Source organism: Micromys minutus (genome assembly GCF_963924665.1).
Source record: "Micromys minutus genome assembly, chromosome: 8".
Lineage (NCBI taxonomy): Eukaryota > Metazoa > Chordata > Mammalia > Rodentia > Muridae > Micromys > Micromys minutus.
Window position 1 is genome coordinate 62,337,583 of NC_137977.1, and position 17,193 is coordinate 62,354,775.

General features: G+C 46.4%; 1 protein-coding gene across 1 annotated transcript in view; it reads right to left on the minus strand.

Moving 5' to 3' along the window:
- The window catches only part of SLC14A2 (solute carrier family 14 member 2), a gene marked incomplete at both ends in the record, with an annotated part of 55,962 nt that overhangs the window by 27,256 nt on the left and 11,513 nt on the right, over positions 1-17,193 (minus strand). The window contains 5 exons of the mRNA XM_080919782.1: positions 7,498-7,672; positions 8,083-8,132; positions 8,490-8,624; positions 9,646-9,793; positions 16,549-16,741. Coding sequence (XP_080775908.1) covers positions 7,498-7,672; positions 8,083-8,132; positions 8,490-8,624; positions 9,646-9,793; positions 16,549-16,741 — 701 coding nt within the window. The remainder of the gene's footprint in view (positions 1-7,497; positions 7,673-8,082; positions 8,133-8,489; positions 8,625-9,645; positions 9,794-16,548; positions 16,742-17,193) is intronic.

The window sequence follows — 17,193 nt, forward strand, 5'->3', positions numbered from 1 at the left end:
TTTACTGCAGGTTCTTCCTCTCAACAGCCCTCATAATAGATCCAGAGGGTCATGACCTTCATCACCGTGTTAATATCACCAAAGACAGACAATCAAGGATGTCACTGAGACCTGGGAATACTGCCTCGAGCACATTTTTAGGATCACTTCATCACATTAACTTGGGAGACCAGGTTGATCTTCTAACCCTTCCACAGGATAAAAAGGCCATCGATATCTGTCTGAACCTGACCCTATCGTGTCCTTCTAATGTCTTCAACTGTAACCAAGTAACAAGGCCTGTGGCTGTTGATTCATCCACCCAGAGTTAAGGTTCCTTTAGCAATCCAAATGTAAGCAACTGTTCCAGTGAGCTACCTGGAGATGGCTCCCTTTCCACCTAGCTCCTGGGGAGACCTACCTTCAGATAACTCTAGAGTCCAATTTGTTAACTGACCTAGCTCATGACTTGAATTGTAACATCATTGGGCCCTATACTGAACACAGGGCTCCTTCTCATGATCATAATCACTATTCAATTCCCATCCGTCTTCCTTAAATCACTCTAGCCACCTGTAAGCACCATAGGTTTCGTTATTCTTTTATTACTGTCCATAGCTTCTTTCCTGTTGTCTCAATCCTACTCTGTATCATGGACCGGTCCATACCTCACATTCTGGTAGAACTGCTATCTTCCAGATTATAGGCCACTAGGATATAGATGACTTTGTCTCTGGGGTAGTAGCTACTGCCTTTTACACTGATTTCCACTCAACCTTCAAGTGATGTCCGAGCCTAACCTTCAGCTTTCTGTGATTACCCCTCCTCCCTACCTCATGATGAGGCTCAAACCTTTGTGTCTTAGACGCCTATGGTTCTGAGGCAGGACGGCAATGCCAATCACGGTTCCCTGCTGCTCTTTCTCAGCTCCTAAATATTTCCAGAAGAAAGAGGTCTTTGCTCTTTGTCAATCATTTGACACTGTTGATCTGTCAGAGCAGATCTAGAAACAAACAAGCAAGCAAGCAAACAAACAAGGGGGCCTTCAACTAAAACTAAAACTTCTTTACTCTCACAACCAGGTTCCCACTGCTTCAAGGTTGACATTGGGTTGTAAATTCATATAAAAACAATGGTAGCCGAATTCTCAATGACCTCTGGTACCTCACCCCAGATGAACAACCCCCAGGACAAATGGAGTTACAAAATTTACTATCTACCACGACAGAGTTACACCACTTCCTGTCTACTCAAATATGATCCAACACAAATGACCCAAGGGATACATCATGGTCACTTTTCTTACCTGATATTAACGTGCTTCATTCTCTCTCAGGGAGGGGAGGCAATCCTCTTTCTCGGAGAATTTACCCAGCGTGTTTTAAAACTTTGTAGTAAAACTTTTATGTTGGATCTGGGAAGCTGGCCCAGTGGATAAAGCACTTATGGCACAAGTAGAAAAATTAAAATTTGGATTCTTAGACCCACAGAAGAGCCAGGCAGGTGTGGGAGCCCTGTATCCAGCACCTGGAAGGCAGAGGCAGGGGACTGGGGCAAGCTGGTTAGCAGACTGGCTACAACTGATGATTCCTAGGTTTCGGGAGGGACTCTGCCTCGATAAATATAGAATGACTGTCACCTAATGACACTAGCTCTCCACACATATGCATATATGTCGGTGTGCACACATGTAGCCACACACACACACACACACACACACACACACACACACAGAGAGCACACACATACACACAAGTTTATCTCAGAAATGCCCCGGGGCATTTCTGGATGACAGAGACCATTGGGGGGGGGGCATAGAATGTATATGCTAATGAAATTTGTATCTGTGAGGGCACCAAGGAAATAGGTTGTTGAGGAGCTGGGATGTGTAGACATGCCTGGAGTAGGATGAGTCAGTTCTGGTGGCATGTCTACACGTCAACAGACATAGACAAAGGGAACAGAACACAGGCAGGCATCAAACCTGGGGCAGGTAATGACTTCCTGGAAGAAGGTGTTTGAGTCTATCTCATTAGCCAGAAGTTCGATCCCAGAGGCTCATTTCAACACAGGGCTTCCCTGAAGACTCTTGGATGCCAGAGCTCTAAGGCTTGAAGCTGTGTGGGAAGGATGCCAAACCACACAAGGCTCAGAGTGGTCAGGAGAGTTGGGAAAAGGAATCTGGTTCTATCACAAGGTGAGCAAGACAGGCCAGTTCAGGTGGCCAATTCGCACACCTAAACTTCAGCCCCTGCTCATTTATCACTGGGGCAAGTCTCAGGACTAGCTGATGTTTCGTCATTTATAAAACAAGAGATTTGAACTATAAATATTTAAGAGCCTTTCCAGCTGTAAGCTTCCAAGATCTAGTTTTTTTGTTTTTTTGTTTTTTGTTTTTGCTAGTATTCTTAATAGGTTTTCCCATTTCATAATGCCTTCCTCAGATACAGTTCAATGGAAATAAGAAGACTTTTCATTTGAAAAGTCACATGGTCCTGTAGGTTGACATGTACCAGGTTCACCGTTGCCCCCAGTGTCTCTTACCTGGGCTTCTCTTGATTCCTAGATAGGACTGGAGAAATCTAGATCATCAGACTTGAGAAGAAGCTTCGTGTCAATGTCTGTGGTCCTCAGCTCCAGGCGCTGTGATGTCTCCTACGCCTGAACCCCTCCACTGCCCTGTATCTTCCAGCCCTTCCTTTTGACACAACTAAGTTTTATCCCTGAACCCATGCCTGCCACAGGTCTGCCAACGGAGAAAGAAGAAACACAACTATCTCTCAGCAGCCCTCCTGCGCTCTGGTCTTCTTGACTAAAGATACTTCCCTAAGCACCTCAAGGAAGATGTATTCTAGCTGCCAGGGCCTCCCCACCAGCTGAATCAGGTACCTTCCCTGACAGGGAGGCCCTGGCAACTGTCTGGATGCTTCTTGTTGTCTCTTAGGTGTTACCCACTTCTCATTAGAATTCTAGCTCCAGTCTTTGAGCAATTACCTAAGCGTTGTCTCCTTGGGGGGGCAATTTGCCTTCCAACCTCAATAAGCTCACTTAATTCCCCAATTGGCAGGGCAGAGGCTGGGGACTAGTGCTTGCCATCGGTGCCTTAGTGGAAAGTTTTGTGGGCTTTCTGTGGAAAAATTCAGACCTTTCTCCCCTAACTCTTGTTGATCAGGGTCTCCTGGTAGCTGACCAAGGCCCTCTCAAATTAAGAAGGGCATGACCTAACCATTGTGGCCAAAATGCACCCCCGAGGTCTATATATTAGGGAGGCTGGCTTTCACCAGTCCCGTGAAGCCATGGGTCTTGTGGGCTGACCTGTGAGGGAGGGGCTAACAAAACATGCTTTGCTTGACTTCAAGAGTATAATGGGTCAACAACCTCACACTCACATCCTGCTCCCAGCATACACGTAGGGGTGAAAGGCGGCATCCTCCCCAGGATCAGAACGATACCTCACACCAAGGACATTAGCTCCACCTGAGTAGACAAACTCTCCTGCTGACGTCAAAGTTCCCCTTCCTACACCAGGTGTTTGGGACTCCCAAAGAAAGGCCTTGATCAAGGAGGATGAAAAGCAAACAAGAGGGGAAGGAGGCACTCAGGTGTCCCCACATTCCAGGGACAGGTTGGGAGCTGGTTGAGAGCAGACTGATTCCACGCTTAGGCCCTGTCAGGGTCCATGAGAGACCACCCCACATGCCCACATCTCCCGCTTTCATTTCTTCTGGCTGTCTAGTCCACCTTAGATGCCATTGGCATTCTTGCTCTGGCTCCTCTGGGCTCTTGAACTTTTCATAGTGAGCTCAGTCCTGCTTTTCAAGCATCCCTCCTGGTTAGACACAGCGTGGAGATGCTGGTTATGAACAGGAATATGGCACCAAGCTGGGGAGAAGAGTCACCCGTGAAGTCACCATGAAGAAGTCATCCAGGAATGTCACACTGGGTTCATGAGCTAAGCCAGAGCCATGGTGTGATACAGCATCTCTCAGCGACGTGTGTTCTACACATGATGTATTTAGGGTGAGGCAGCCTTAGAAAGAGGGCATGGTGGAATCTTTTACCCATCAGGTCCCAATAAATGCTGGGGCACACTACAAGGGCACCTAGATGTCTACAGTCTCTTGAGGGCTCGAGGACTTAATCAGAAGTCACTTCAAAATGAAGTGTCTTCAGAATGCTCTGGCTTGCTTCAGCTCTGCATTTCCATATTCGAAGAAGGAGAATGATGGTGAAATTAGTCCCAGGCCTATGCAGTAGTTGGGTTCTTTGGGGAAAAGGCCATGCTATTTGTTGAGTACATTTAAGTTCGAGATACTTGTGTTCCAGAGTATGTCTGTCTTCCTTGGCTTCCTTTTGTTCCTGAAGCTCCCCTCCCCTCCTGACTGTAAGAACAGGCCAGAGGCTTGGAGCTATCATTCATAAAAGGTTGCTTCAAGGGAACTTGCTGTCTTTCCTTCCACCTCATTTTTTAAGGTTTCAGAATTTCTAGTTCCACTTCAGGCAGAATGGGTCCCTATGGATTCCTCTACCTTCTTGGAAAGGCTAGAGGCAGAAACAAACAAGCAAACACAAAAACCACAAAACGCCCCCCCCCCCAATAAAATGTGGATTTTTTTAAAAGGAACTTTCAAATAACAGGGAATGTAGTTTGTTGGGTGGAACCTTTGTTGGTGGTCCCTGCGAATCTGCCACTCCTACTTGGTTTTAGATGACAGTGTCTCAAGTCCTCGAAGTTTTTGAGATCTGAGAGAACAAAGGCTCAGCATCATACAGGTGCACACTGGCACACGGGGGACACTGGTTGGGTATTGTCACAAGTGCAGTCAGAGAAGATCAAATAGTGGTTGGATCTTAGAGGGCGGAAGAGAGGAAAAACGTTCAGAGGGTGGGGGTGGGGAGGGTAGACAAAGGGAGAGACCAGGTGAGTGATACCCTCAAGTAACCAACACAAGAATCTTGGTAAACTGACCAGATGCCTGACTGGTCACACTCTAGAAAAATCGGCCAAGCAATAGTGGTCTGATTTTAATGACCTTTGTCTCGATGGTCTGCCACATCAGTGATGTCTCCTCTTTATTCTTCAGTGCAGGCTCAGGGTCACAGAATCACAGATACTTTGGGTTTAGAGAGGGACACTGCAGTGATCACTTGCTCTAGCCCCCTGCCCAGTACACAAAGTGCCCCAACAGGTCTCCAGTTGCTTCAGTGTTGCCTGCGTGGGAAACTGAGTCTAAGCAGCTACCATTGCTTGGACAACTGTTACAAAGAGGTTTTCTTCACCGACTCATACAGCTGCCACGTCTGTTCTGAGCTTCGGAGCCATCCACTGCACATAGCTAAGACTCCATCCGATTTTCTTCCCAAGGTACACCACCACCATTTTTGGCAGGATAAGGATCCTTTAGACCATTTACCCCGCTTGGCCACATCTTGGTCCCTTTCCATCACAGACAGGTTCAGAATAAGCATCTAATGCTTCTCGGTACTCTCCTCCTCTTAGAATCGAACCTATTCCCATAAATGATGCTGATGCCCTACCACCTAAGACGCCGGTGACTGACCATGCTTACTTCATTACCAGCCCAGGGCTGTTTATATTTTAACAGGTTCCAAACCTTAAATCAAAGGGATGGCTGGGGACTCTTGGGTAACAGCCATGGGAAGCTATGGGGACAGGAGGAGAAGAGGCATAGAAAATACCCTGGAGTCCTTAAAATCATATCTGAACAGAAGACCAAGCCTACCAGGTAACTGCCTCGATATGAAAACTGGTGCTGTGAGCTAGACTTCGAGCATGCTGTCCAGCCAGCATCCTCCTCTGAGGTGAGACCTTTCGGCTGGCCAGGCAAATCTCCATAAAATAAATTCCTTGAAGGCAGGGTCGGGTCTGGTTCTTTCCTGGTTTACTGTCAAGCCCAGGGTTGAGTAACATATTAATAGTTCCACATAAAGGAATCTTCTGGGAGAATGAACAGACATGGTCAGCGTTCAAGGCTGAGTTCTCAGGCTCTGTGTACTGGTAGATACTATGTGGTCACCAACATGAGAGCCCAGATGGGATGGGATGTATGAAGTTGGGGTCACATAGCTTTCAAAGGCAGCAGGAAACAGACACGAAGGATTATGCACAGTCCTACCTCTAAGGTTTTATAGAACCCAAACTGTGATTTCTGAAACCCCCAATCTAATAATGCATCTTCTGGATTGCAGGAAAGAACGCATACAATACTTCAAAGCAAAAAGGTAAATGATGGAAACTGAAGGGAAGGCAAGCCGGTTGGAACAGGTTGCAGGGGCCTGAGGTGGGTGGAGAGAGGCTCCAGGGTCAGAGGAAGAAGGAGAGAAAAGTGTGGGTCACACCAATGTCAGAGCAAAACCTCTGAGCGCCTTTGTGAGAACAGGCTCTAGGCTCGGCTTTAGAATCAAAGCGAACATCTGGAAAGGAAGGTTGTTTAGGAAAAAGAATCATGTTTCTCATTTGAAAGAGAGATAGGGAACGAAGACACAGTATTGATGGCCACCTGAGCAGATAAGATGCCATTCATTGACCAGGGACAAGACTCGGAGCCATGCTAAGATCTGGAAAATGTGTCACCAGCATTCTTTCAGGTCCTACTTGAGGCAGATCCTTAAGGAGGAGTTCTGAAGAAGGAACACACGGATGAGCACGGAGCTTGAAAGACAGGATGTTCAGAAGTCAGTGCTCGGTGCTAACGCCGAACTCAGACGGACAGGCTGAGTGTGGGTTCTCGAGAAAGGAAGAGGCGTGTTAGTAAGAATAATAAACAGCTCCAAACACCCGGGCTAGCGAGGCACCGCAGTTTAGAAGTGCGAGTTGGGGAGAGGAAGAGGGGAGGCTATAAAGGCTTTAGTGTCTCGGACTCGGAGAGATGGAGCATGCTTTGTTTTTCCATAATGGAGAGATGAGCTTTTATACCCAGTGCTGGGAAAAGCTGTTTAGCTGCTACTGGAAGGGAAAGCTCGAAGGCTCTAGATTCTTGGATATTTCCAGTGCTCCAGTTTCTTATATTTTGGTTTTCCATCATTGCCAAAGCCCTCTTCTTTGACAAGCTCCCTTTGCCCACCATGCCCTAGCTCTAAACCAGGGTGTGTTTCCTTCCTACTCCATGCCCTCACATGTCTACTCTATGCCCTCACATGTCTACTCCATGCCCTCACGTGTCACTACTCAGCCTGGTCAGTGCTCCAGCATCCGTAATCTAGATGTGTCACTATCATCCCTTAACCCTTTTCTCAAAACCCTAAGGAATGGTTCTGCTTTACACCAGCAACATGTGACTCAGACTCCTCACTCCAGCTCCAGCAAGGGCATGCCAGCTTCCTTTAATGCCAGAACGGTAGTTATAAAGATCTGGGCCGAGGGAACGACTCGGCCTCAGGGTTAGGGAGGAGCAGGTGGTTTGATTTGAAACAGGTGCAAGGGGAGACAAGGAAAGTGAGTGCGGGTCAGATGGCCCAGGGCTGAGACCACACGGATGCAGACACTGAGCTAGTCACCATTGGGGGGTTTCTGCTCTTCACTGCGTTTCACTGTCAGGAAGTAGATGCGGTTGGCCTCTGGGTAGGTGACTTTGCTCAGTGGGAGCTTGTAGATGCCAGGGTTGTTGCTTGTGAGGAGGAGGAAGGCGAGGGTGCAGAGACAGAAGGCCCAGGTGCCCGATGGCACGCCAACCTGCAAGTTGAAATCAGAAATGGAAGGATGCTGCTAGGCTCCTGCCTTGGACCAGAAACCTGGGGAGAAGGCTAGGATAGGGATTGAGAATGGGGAGCCCCGCCTTCTGCCTAGATTCAGAGTGTCAGAGGAAATCAAGGTGTTGCCCTCTTTGGGTACACTCAGAATCTTTTAATGCTGGGCCTGAGTGGGTCTTACTCCCAGACCTGGAGAGCCATCCGTCATCCATGTTCTTCACGGTTGTCTTTCAGCGCATGCACAAACCCTCACACCCACACACACACAGAGTAAAGGACAGGATCGTAGTACCCTTACACCCTTCCCCAGTCTTCTTCTATACGACCCCAAGTGCTTGCACACTCCGCTAGGGAAGGAAGACCTTAGGTCGTGATCAGACAGTCTGGACTTACCACTGCCATCATGTTGGAGAGGGCCGCTCCCATGTATGCACAGAACAGGGCTGTGGAGGAACAAGACCAGTACAGTCAGCTTCCCAGAGCCTGTCTTCTTCGGCCACTGTCCTAGCAAAACAGGAGCCCAGACCCAGAGCTGGCCTTTCACCAGCCTTGGTGTTTGATGCTAGTCTTTGCCTGACCTGGTTTCTTACTTTTCAGGTATTCCTCCTGTCACTGTGTCCTCGCTGAGGGCAGAGGTTAAAGGTTACGCATCCTTTTATCCTGGCTTTTCATGGGGTCGATGATCCTCACTTTGAGAGTGTGTGTCCTTATCCATCGACTTTGCTAATGAATTAGCACGGACATAGAACTAATAAAAGGCCACCCAGAGGGGCTTCGCTGTCACTTTCTTAAAAACCTACCACAGACAAGCGCCAGCAGGTGGGTCTGCCAGGTGAGCGCGTAGAACATGCCTCCAATGGCGACGCAGGAGAGGACACAGTTGTAGCTCCAAAGGCCCATGTAGATCGTCTCAAAGGGAGTGGCCACAGTCAGCGCTACGAGAGAAGGTGTAGTGTTTCTGGGTAATTTTGGACCATGGAGGAGAGACTTTCTCATGGCTGCTGCCAAGCCTCAAGGCGGCCTCTGTCCCCTCATTTGCCATATCCCTCCAGCGTATCAGAGGACCTCTGTAAATATCACATGATCATAGGAAACCAAATTGAGGAAGTCCTGGATTCACACAGTGGCCTCTCTCTCTCTCTCTCTCTCTCTCTCTCTCTCTCTCTCTCTCTCTCTCTCAGTGTGTGTGTGTATGTGTATGTGTGTGTGTGTGTGTGTGTGCGCGCGCGCGCGTGTTCGAGCATGTGTGTGGTGATGTCTGGGCTAAGGAGCAGCCTAGGAAAGGACATCAGTCCAGACACACAGATGGCTATGGAGAATGAATGGGCAGGTGTAAACAGTAGGTAAATATGGGTAAAGAATTCTTGCCTTTTGCATTACCGTTAAGAGGTTTTGATGAATTCAAAATTATTTCCAGTTACATTTTTTTTCTTTTTGGAAAGTTCTGTTCCTAAAAGTCTTTGCAAAACATTAGATTAATTCAAAAACTAGTCTTCTACTCCCAGGGTCTCCTACCCTGTTTTCTGACTCTATTGTGGGAAAGAGCATATCCGTATATAGATGTGTGTACATACATATACATATGTGTAGGAATATGAAATTACACTTGAGAAATGCCAATCCAATTTTAGGAAGCCTTTGGTTTTAGCTTGCTTAACACTTCCAAGTGCTGGACCACGTGTACCCAGCCTGGGCCATCACTGCTCCGGCTCTCCAACTCCCTCCACGGCTGGAATCCACAGTAAGGGCCCTTGCGTTTTTCTCCATGTTCTGTTACTTCAATCTGCTCTCTTTGGAGGAGGCTTAAGGAAGGGGAAAATAGATTTTCTTCCCCCCCCCGATGATGTTTGAAATGCTAGTGAAGACAAGTCTAGAATGGTTTCTGTGGGCTGAGGAGAAATAGGATGAAAAAAATGGTGCTAAAGATCCCCCCATGGGGCAGGGATTCTGTCTCACCTGCGAGCAGCCCCACGATCGACCCTATGGCTGCGTGCAAGCAGATGAGCGGGGAGGAGAGAAACAGAGCCACCAGGATCAGGCCACCTGTCCAGGGGTTGTCACAGCCGTAGACCTGGCCGACCCCAACAGGGATGGTTTGTAACAGCTGCAAAGTCAACAGAATGCAGGTCACTAGGCAGATAATACAAAATTCAGGCAGCAGGGCCAACACCAGGTCAGTGGTCAATGAAGGGGAACAGGAGGGTGACTGTGCCCTCCACCGTGAGTGAGAAGAGGGGCAGGCACAGGCTGGAACAAATAGTTCCTCACTTCACCACCTACCAGGCATCCACGGTCTGTCATGAGCACACAGCGCTGAGCATGAGCGCTTCTGGGGAGCACACAGCTTTTACTTCGAGAGGAGAAACTTTGAGAAGGCCAGAATGTACCTCCTTCCTAGATCCCCGCTGGGATATAAGGCACCAAGGTATTTCCTAAAGGCTTCCCCAAAACCTAGGATTGTTCTAGGAATATTGTGAATATTTTAGGTGAATTTCTTGGATAATTTGATAAATAATATTAGTGTAGAGCCTCTGAAAGTGACTCCTAGTCTAAAAGTATTTATTACCCTTCCTGTCTTTGCGTCAAGACACTGTTGTCCTCATCGAAGGAGCTAGCCAATGAGCTTGCACTTTTAAAATTCTATAATACAAATTGGCAACAGAAATTGGACTTATTTCTTCTTACAGAGGCGTGAGGTCACAAGGTGGGAAACTGTGATCGGGTGCATGATGTGAAATTCCCAAAAAATCAATCCGAACGTTATGTTGGAAAAATTATATAGTCCTAGGGTGCTGGGGAGATGGCTCAACAGTTAAGAGCACTTGTTGTTCTTGCAGAGGATCTGAGTTTTGTTTGTAACATCCAGAGGGTGGTTCATAACCATTTAGAAATCTTATTTCTTGGGAACCAATTCTGAATTCCACAGGCACTAGACATGCACATGGTGTATATACTACACGCAGGCAAAACACTCAACTCAAACAAATATAAACAAACTAATGCTGTACTTCTAGTGACAGCTCATGCTGGTGAAGAGGTGGAGTGAGAGGAACACTCATCATCTGCTGGCAAAACCACAGACTTGTACAGCCATGATGGAAATCAGTGTGGTGGTTCTGCAGGAACATGAGAATCAATCTACCTCAAGATCTAGCTATACTATTCTTGGGCATGTATCTAAAGGATGTTTCATCCTACCACAGAGACACTTTCTCAACCACATTCATTGAGTTCTATTCATAATAGCCAGAAATTGGGAACAGCCTAGATGTCCCTCAACAGAAGAATGGATAAAGAAAATGTGGTGATTTACACAGTGAAGTATTCCTCAGCTATTAAAAACTGAACGGATGAGATTCGTAGGTAAGGGTGGAACTAGGAAAATATAATCTTGAATTTGGTAACCCAGACCTAGAAAGACAAATATGGTGTGTATTCATTTATATGTGGATATGAGCTGTTAAGTCGATAACCAAGCTACCATCTCTAGAACCACAAAGGTTAGGCATGGGGTTAGGAGTACAGATAGATCTCCACTGAAAAGAAAAACAGAATAGGAGGTTGTGGATGGAACTGGAGGATCAAGTTAGGAAGGAGGAAAGAAGAGGAAGAGACTAGTGGGGGAGACAGCTAAAATCAAGGGCCATTAGAGGGGTAGTATGAAAACCTAGTATAGTAGAAGCTTTCTAAAATATATACATATATGAAGATGGTCTAAATGAAATTGTCAAATAATAGGAGATATAGAGCCCCAATGGGCCATTTCTTGTCACCAAATGACGTGTCTAGTATAAGGATTAGGTTACATCTAATTGAATTGTTGGTCAAAGGGGTTCCGTGGGAATCCTCAATCAACCCAGGCTACTCTCCATAAGCTGACAGCAAGGCCTCATTGCTGAAGACAACCCCCACACAACCCATTGCGTATGTGTGAGTTGAGCTGGTGCCCTCATAGAACCTTCGTCCTTACATTCCAGAGTCTTTGGTATAGAAAGGTCCTCTGCACACTACCAAAAGAGAAACATAGACACCAACCCATCCATAAATTATTTGATCTACAGTGGAGTCCTGCCTGCAAGATATGCTAGTGCAATAGTGTCACACACTTGTGGGAGTAACCAACCAATATCTGGTTTGACTCGAGGCCCACTCCACGAGATGGAACCCATACCCAACACTGATCGGGTGACCAAAAGCCTGAGACTTGATGGCTCAGGAACTTTGAGTAAAACCAAATACGACTCTTCTAAAATAAAATGTACCAATCAAATGACTCCTAGGGACAGTCTGCTGTACTCATAGGTTGGTGCCTTGTCAGCCATCAACAGAGAAGCTTCCTCGGCAGCAGATGGGAACAAATAGAGACCCAGACAGTATGCAGAGAGTGAGAGGCCTTGGGACTCTAAGAATGCTTTCATCAAGTTCCTCTTCTCGTGGCTCAGGGAACCCCACAGGAGAGGAGGCAGAAGGTATAAGGGTCTAAAGAGATGGAGGGAAGAAAACAAGTCCTTCTAAATCAACTGATCAAAGCCCATATGAACTCACAGAGACTGAGGCCACATGCACAGGGTTTGCATAAATCTGTACCAGGTCATCTGTGTAGACTATGTCCTCCAGTTCAGTGTTTTTGTGGGACTCCTGAGTGAGTGAATGAGTGGGGCTCTGATACTTGTACCTGCTCTTGGGCTCTTTTTCTTCTGCTTGTCTTATTCCATTCTGATGTGTTATTTTTGTTTTATCTGATAATGTATTTATGACTATCCCCTAGAAGGCTGTTTGCTCTCTCTCTCTCTCTCTCTCTCTCTCTCTCTCTCTCTCTCTCTCTCCCTCCCTCCCTCCCTCCCTCCCTCTCTCTCTCTCTCTCTCTCTTTCTTTCTTTCTTTCTTATTAGATATTCTCTGTATTTACATTTCAAATGTTATCCCCTTTAGCTGTTTGCTCTCTCTCTCTCTCTCTCTCTCTCTCTCTCTCTCTCTCTCTGTCTGTCTGTCTCTGTCTCTCTCTCCCTTCCCCCCCCCTTTCTTTCTTTCTTATTAGATATTCTCTGTATTTACATTTCAAATGTTATCCCCTTTGGTTGTTTGCTTTCTAATGAGAGGCAGAAAGTGAGTGGATCTGGATGGGGGGGTCATGGGAAGGCACTGGGAGGAGTAGAGGGAGGGGAAACCATAATCAGGAAACACTATGTGAGGAAAAAAATTATTAAAAAAAGAAAACAAAGAAAAATAAATAAAAATTCACAATTTAGGAAAAAGTCTGTAGTTCTTCTCTGTCTTAGCAGATCATGTGACTTTAAGAGATGTGAGCTCTTGGTGGATGAGCATAAACACTGAAAACCCTGGGGAGCTTTCAATAACAAGCCTAGCCTGGCTTCTCCACAGGGAATCTGAAGACAACAGTGTGCTTCACAGGCTGCATGTGACTATCACCCACAGCAGTTCCATGTCTACTGGATTCATAGATCACCTGCTTTAGATGTCAGCAGCCAAATGCTTTGTCCTTTCAGAACTTTGTGGTTATCAATAGAATTGGATTTTTAGAATATGTCTGATTTCTCTAGGGAGCAGAGAACTTTCAGGTGCTGGAACCTCTTGTTTTCCAGAGGGGCCTTTAATAACGAACTTTGCTACAAGCTATGGAAGGAAGCAGTGGGGCCTGGGGCCCAGTCTTAAGGACCCAGAAGATGTGGGCTGGAAGTCTCAGGTGCCCAATGACAGGGGGACATCTGAGGGATGTGGAAGGTAGAGTCCAGCTTCCATCTCTCCATCTGGTAACACAGGTTGTGAGCCCAAGCCGTCAAGAATGATAGGAATTTGGGGACAGTGTCCTATAGAGCCTGTGTTTAGAATGAAGCTCCTCCACCTGCAGGGATCCGTAGTTTAGCCTGTGAACTATGCTGGAATGCTCCATGCTGCTTCACCAGGCTACTGCAGACATCTGAGGTAAAGGGCAGTCAGGTGGACAGTGGAAATTTACAGAGCACCTGCCTCCCTCTCGTGATTCTCAGGTACCCACCGACTGCTTCACGAAGAAGAAGCCCATTCACCCTGCTTACCATTCAGGGTGAAACTAAAAGGGAACTAATTGATCCTTCCCGATTCAGATGTGGTTGGTGTCAGGGAGAGAACTGGCCAGTTGTCAAGAGTAGTGGAGTCCTCGGCAGGTGAGAGAGGGGGAGCTTGGGCTTCACGGTACCCAGATCTGTGTTCAGCCATGTTCTGTGAGCAGCCTGGCATCTTTTCTCTGTGACCCAAGTCACACTGGTCGCCACAGCACTGAGGCCGAGGCCTCTTTCTTAGGTGGTGCCTGTGGCTGACTGTGGACAGGGGCTCTGTCCTTTTTGCCTGTCAGATGGCTGACATTGGACAATGAGGTTTAGCTTTTCTTCCTGCTCCTTCTCACTATTGTCTTGTTCCCGGAGCCACGCCTTCCTGAAAGGCAGGGTTTTGACTTTTCCAACTTCTTGGGTTTAGGTCTCAACCCTGCTTCTAAGACCATGTGTTAACTTCTTCACTTAACTCTAGAACAAGGCAAAATTAAAAAAAAAAAAAAAAAAAAAAAAAAAAAAAAAAAAAAAAAACAGAGAAAACTTCCTGATTTAAAGCGAGAAAGAGGCACTTCCTTTCTGGAAAAGTATTCATGAAAAATGTAATGCCACCAAGGAAGGGACAGCCAGCCAAGTATTTAAAACCTCAAAATCCCAACAACTTCAAAATCTCTCACATCATTTGACCCAGCATTTGACAGGCAGGAAGTGGGCAGAAGTACTTCTTTGTGGATAGGCTGAGGTGTGGGGTGTGGTTGTCCCTGGAAGACCCTGGGACGGTGGAGCTGAGCGCCAGCAGCTGTGTTGGGCAGCGAGGACCCCGTAGTCAAACTGCTTTTATCTGAGGACTTGGGTTGTTTTCAAACACTGAAAAGACCGTGGCAGAGTCAAATTCTAGCTACTCTGGAAAGCAGAGTTAGAAGTGTGGGGTGAAAACCAGGAAGATGGGTTGCCATGGACCATGTAGAACATGTCTATGATTAGGGACCTGGTGACAGGTGGGCTCTTTGGAAAAGTAGTAAGTTTCATCAAACAACGACTGCCCTAAGCTGAGGCACACATCCTGCCTGGGTGTATGAGATGGTGGTTTGCAGGTAGAATTTGGCAACCACTGCCTGGGTATTAAGCTAGATACTAGCTGCGTGTTGTCTTTGGACCACTGTTTCTGTGCCTTAGCTTCCTCATTTGTAAACTAGGAGTAATGGTAGCACCTGCGGGCTTAAGTGGGTTAATGTAATAAAAGTGAGTGTAAGATAGTGTGGTACATACCCAGCTTGCATTTATACAACACTAAAGTATTTATACTAAAGAACTAGTTGGTAGCTACATTTGTTAACAAGGCTGAGACTTTATAATTCTATATGCTTTTAAGATCTTAGGGTAGGTTTTACTACACGTCTTCATCCTTAATGTCTAGAGATCAAGAGAGTAAATAAACACACACATTCATATGGAGGTTATAAGTGGAATTCTTCGACTCTGGCTTGGTTGGCACCTCAATTATTTAATTCTTTGCTGGGGGGAAGGGAGTGGTTCTGTGCTTTGTAAGGACATTTAATACTCACTAGACACTAGCACTCTAATCTATTACTATCTTCGTTCACAAATGTGTGCATGCCTGTGCCTGTGCATGCATGCTCACGTGTGTGCATATATTCACGTGTGTGCATGTGTGCATGGTAGGTATGAGAGTGGGCATCTGTGGTCCACAAACATGTGTGGAGGTCAGAGGAAAGCCTTGGGAGTTGGTTATTTCCTCCCAGTATGCAGTCTAAGGGTTGACTTCAGGTGAATTCAGATTATCAGACATGCATGGCAGACATTTTTACTTGTTAAGCCACCTCCCTGGTTCAGTACGTATTCCTAATCCCCCTCTTCCGTCTTAACTCCCTGTTTCAGTCCTTTCTATCTTTCTTCCTCTGTTTTTAGACTTGTACCCCCTGCTGGCCTCTAAGTTGATATGTAGATGAGAATTATTGGGTCATATTTTTCCCATGTTCCATGTGTCAGATTATAGTCATATGCCTCTCCTCTTGGAGTACATGGTACTGGGGAACCAGCCCAGGACTCCCCTAGTCTAGGCATGCACCCTACCAGATGAGCCATATCTTCACCACTGGCTATGTTTGACGATAAAAAATACTTCCAGACATCGACTAAAGTTTCAAGGAGTAAAATTACCCCCTGCTCGAGAACTATTGATAGTATGTGAAAAAAGTCTACCCCATCTTCTCTAGATAACACTCAATTCAACACTATGCTAAAGTATTGATTAGTCTCTTACTGGCTTATCAAATGGCCCATCTCATCTAATCTTTCCAGTCAAGGGCAGCTACCCCGAATCGCCGACTTCACACTCATTGTTTACTCTGGCCCGTCTCTGTTCTTGGGCTGAATGTAGGTTCGATGATTGACTTCTTTCGGGTATATCACTATCCGAAAGTTTCAAGAATGTGAAAGCTTTCCAGGAGAGATTTGTTGAATGTATGGATGGGGCTTCAAGCCTTTCTAGTTGGTGTGGAGGCTATCTTTTGGCCTCTTTCCCTCCCCCCTCTCTTTCTTTTCCATTGAGACAGGTTCTTATTATGTGGTCCTGGCTGGCCTGGAGATCGCTATGTAGACCAGGCTGCCCTTGAACTTATAGAGTTCCACCTGCATATACCTTCTCTGCATGCCATATTAAATGTGTGCACTGCCATGACCAGCGTCATCTGATTTCTGTTGAGGGACATCTGGTTAATCTACAAGCTGGTATGTTAAAGGACCCAGAGTAGAGGCCAGGGTTCTCGACTCACTGCCATTGGGTAACTTACCAAAGACATTTCAATCTCCGTCCAGGTGATATTGGGAGCTGAAGACGCAGGCTCCACAAGTGTCGTGGGGAAGAAAAGGTTGTAGTGGCCGGTAGCTGCCAGGTACAGTGTTAAGGCGATGTTGAAAGGCAGCGTGAAGACTGGAAGGTCCCACTTGGCGAAGACGGTGCTCAGGGCGCTGGAAATGACTGGACTATAGAAAGAAGACACAAAGCATTACTCACAGTGAGAATCCTGCAGCCGACCCTGTCTCTGTCTCTGGCCGTGAGAATAACTACCATCCCTGGTCTTCTTGCTTCCCATGGGATTCTAGAGTTCACCGGTCCAGGATTGAGAAATTCTCAGTTTGAGAAAAGCAAATTAAAAACACAATAATTTGAATGGAATACCTTGTAAAATAGTTTAAATACTTCTCCCCCCCACTTTCAATGGAGAAAACCAAACAGAACATGATCCTTATAAAATGTCATTATTGCCTTTGGCTCATTCAGATGTGTACCAGATGTGGCCTGGGGCTGTGGCAGCATTTGTAGGGTCTGACTTTCTAAACAGATAATACTATAACACGTATAAAGGTTGGCCTTTCTAGATCCACTCTGGGGACAGCCCAATCAGACACAACATCCAGCTGTTTGTACGTCTGCC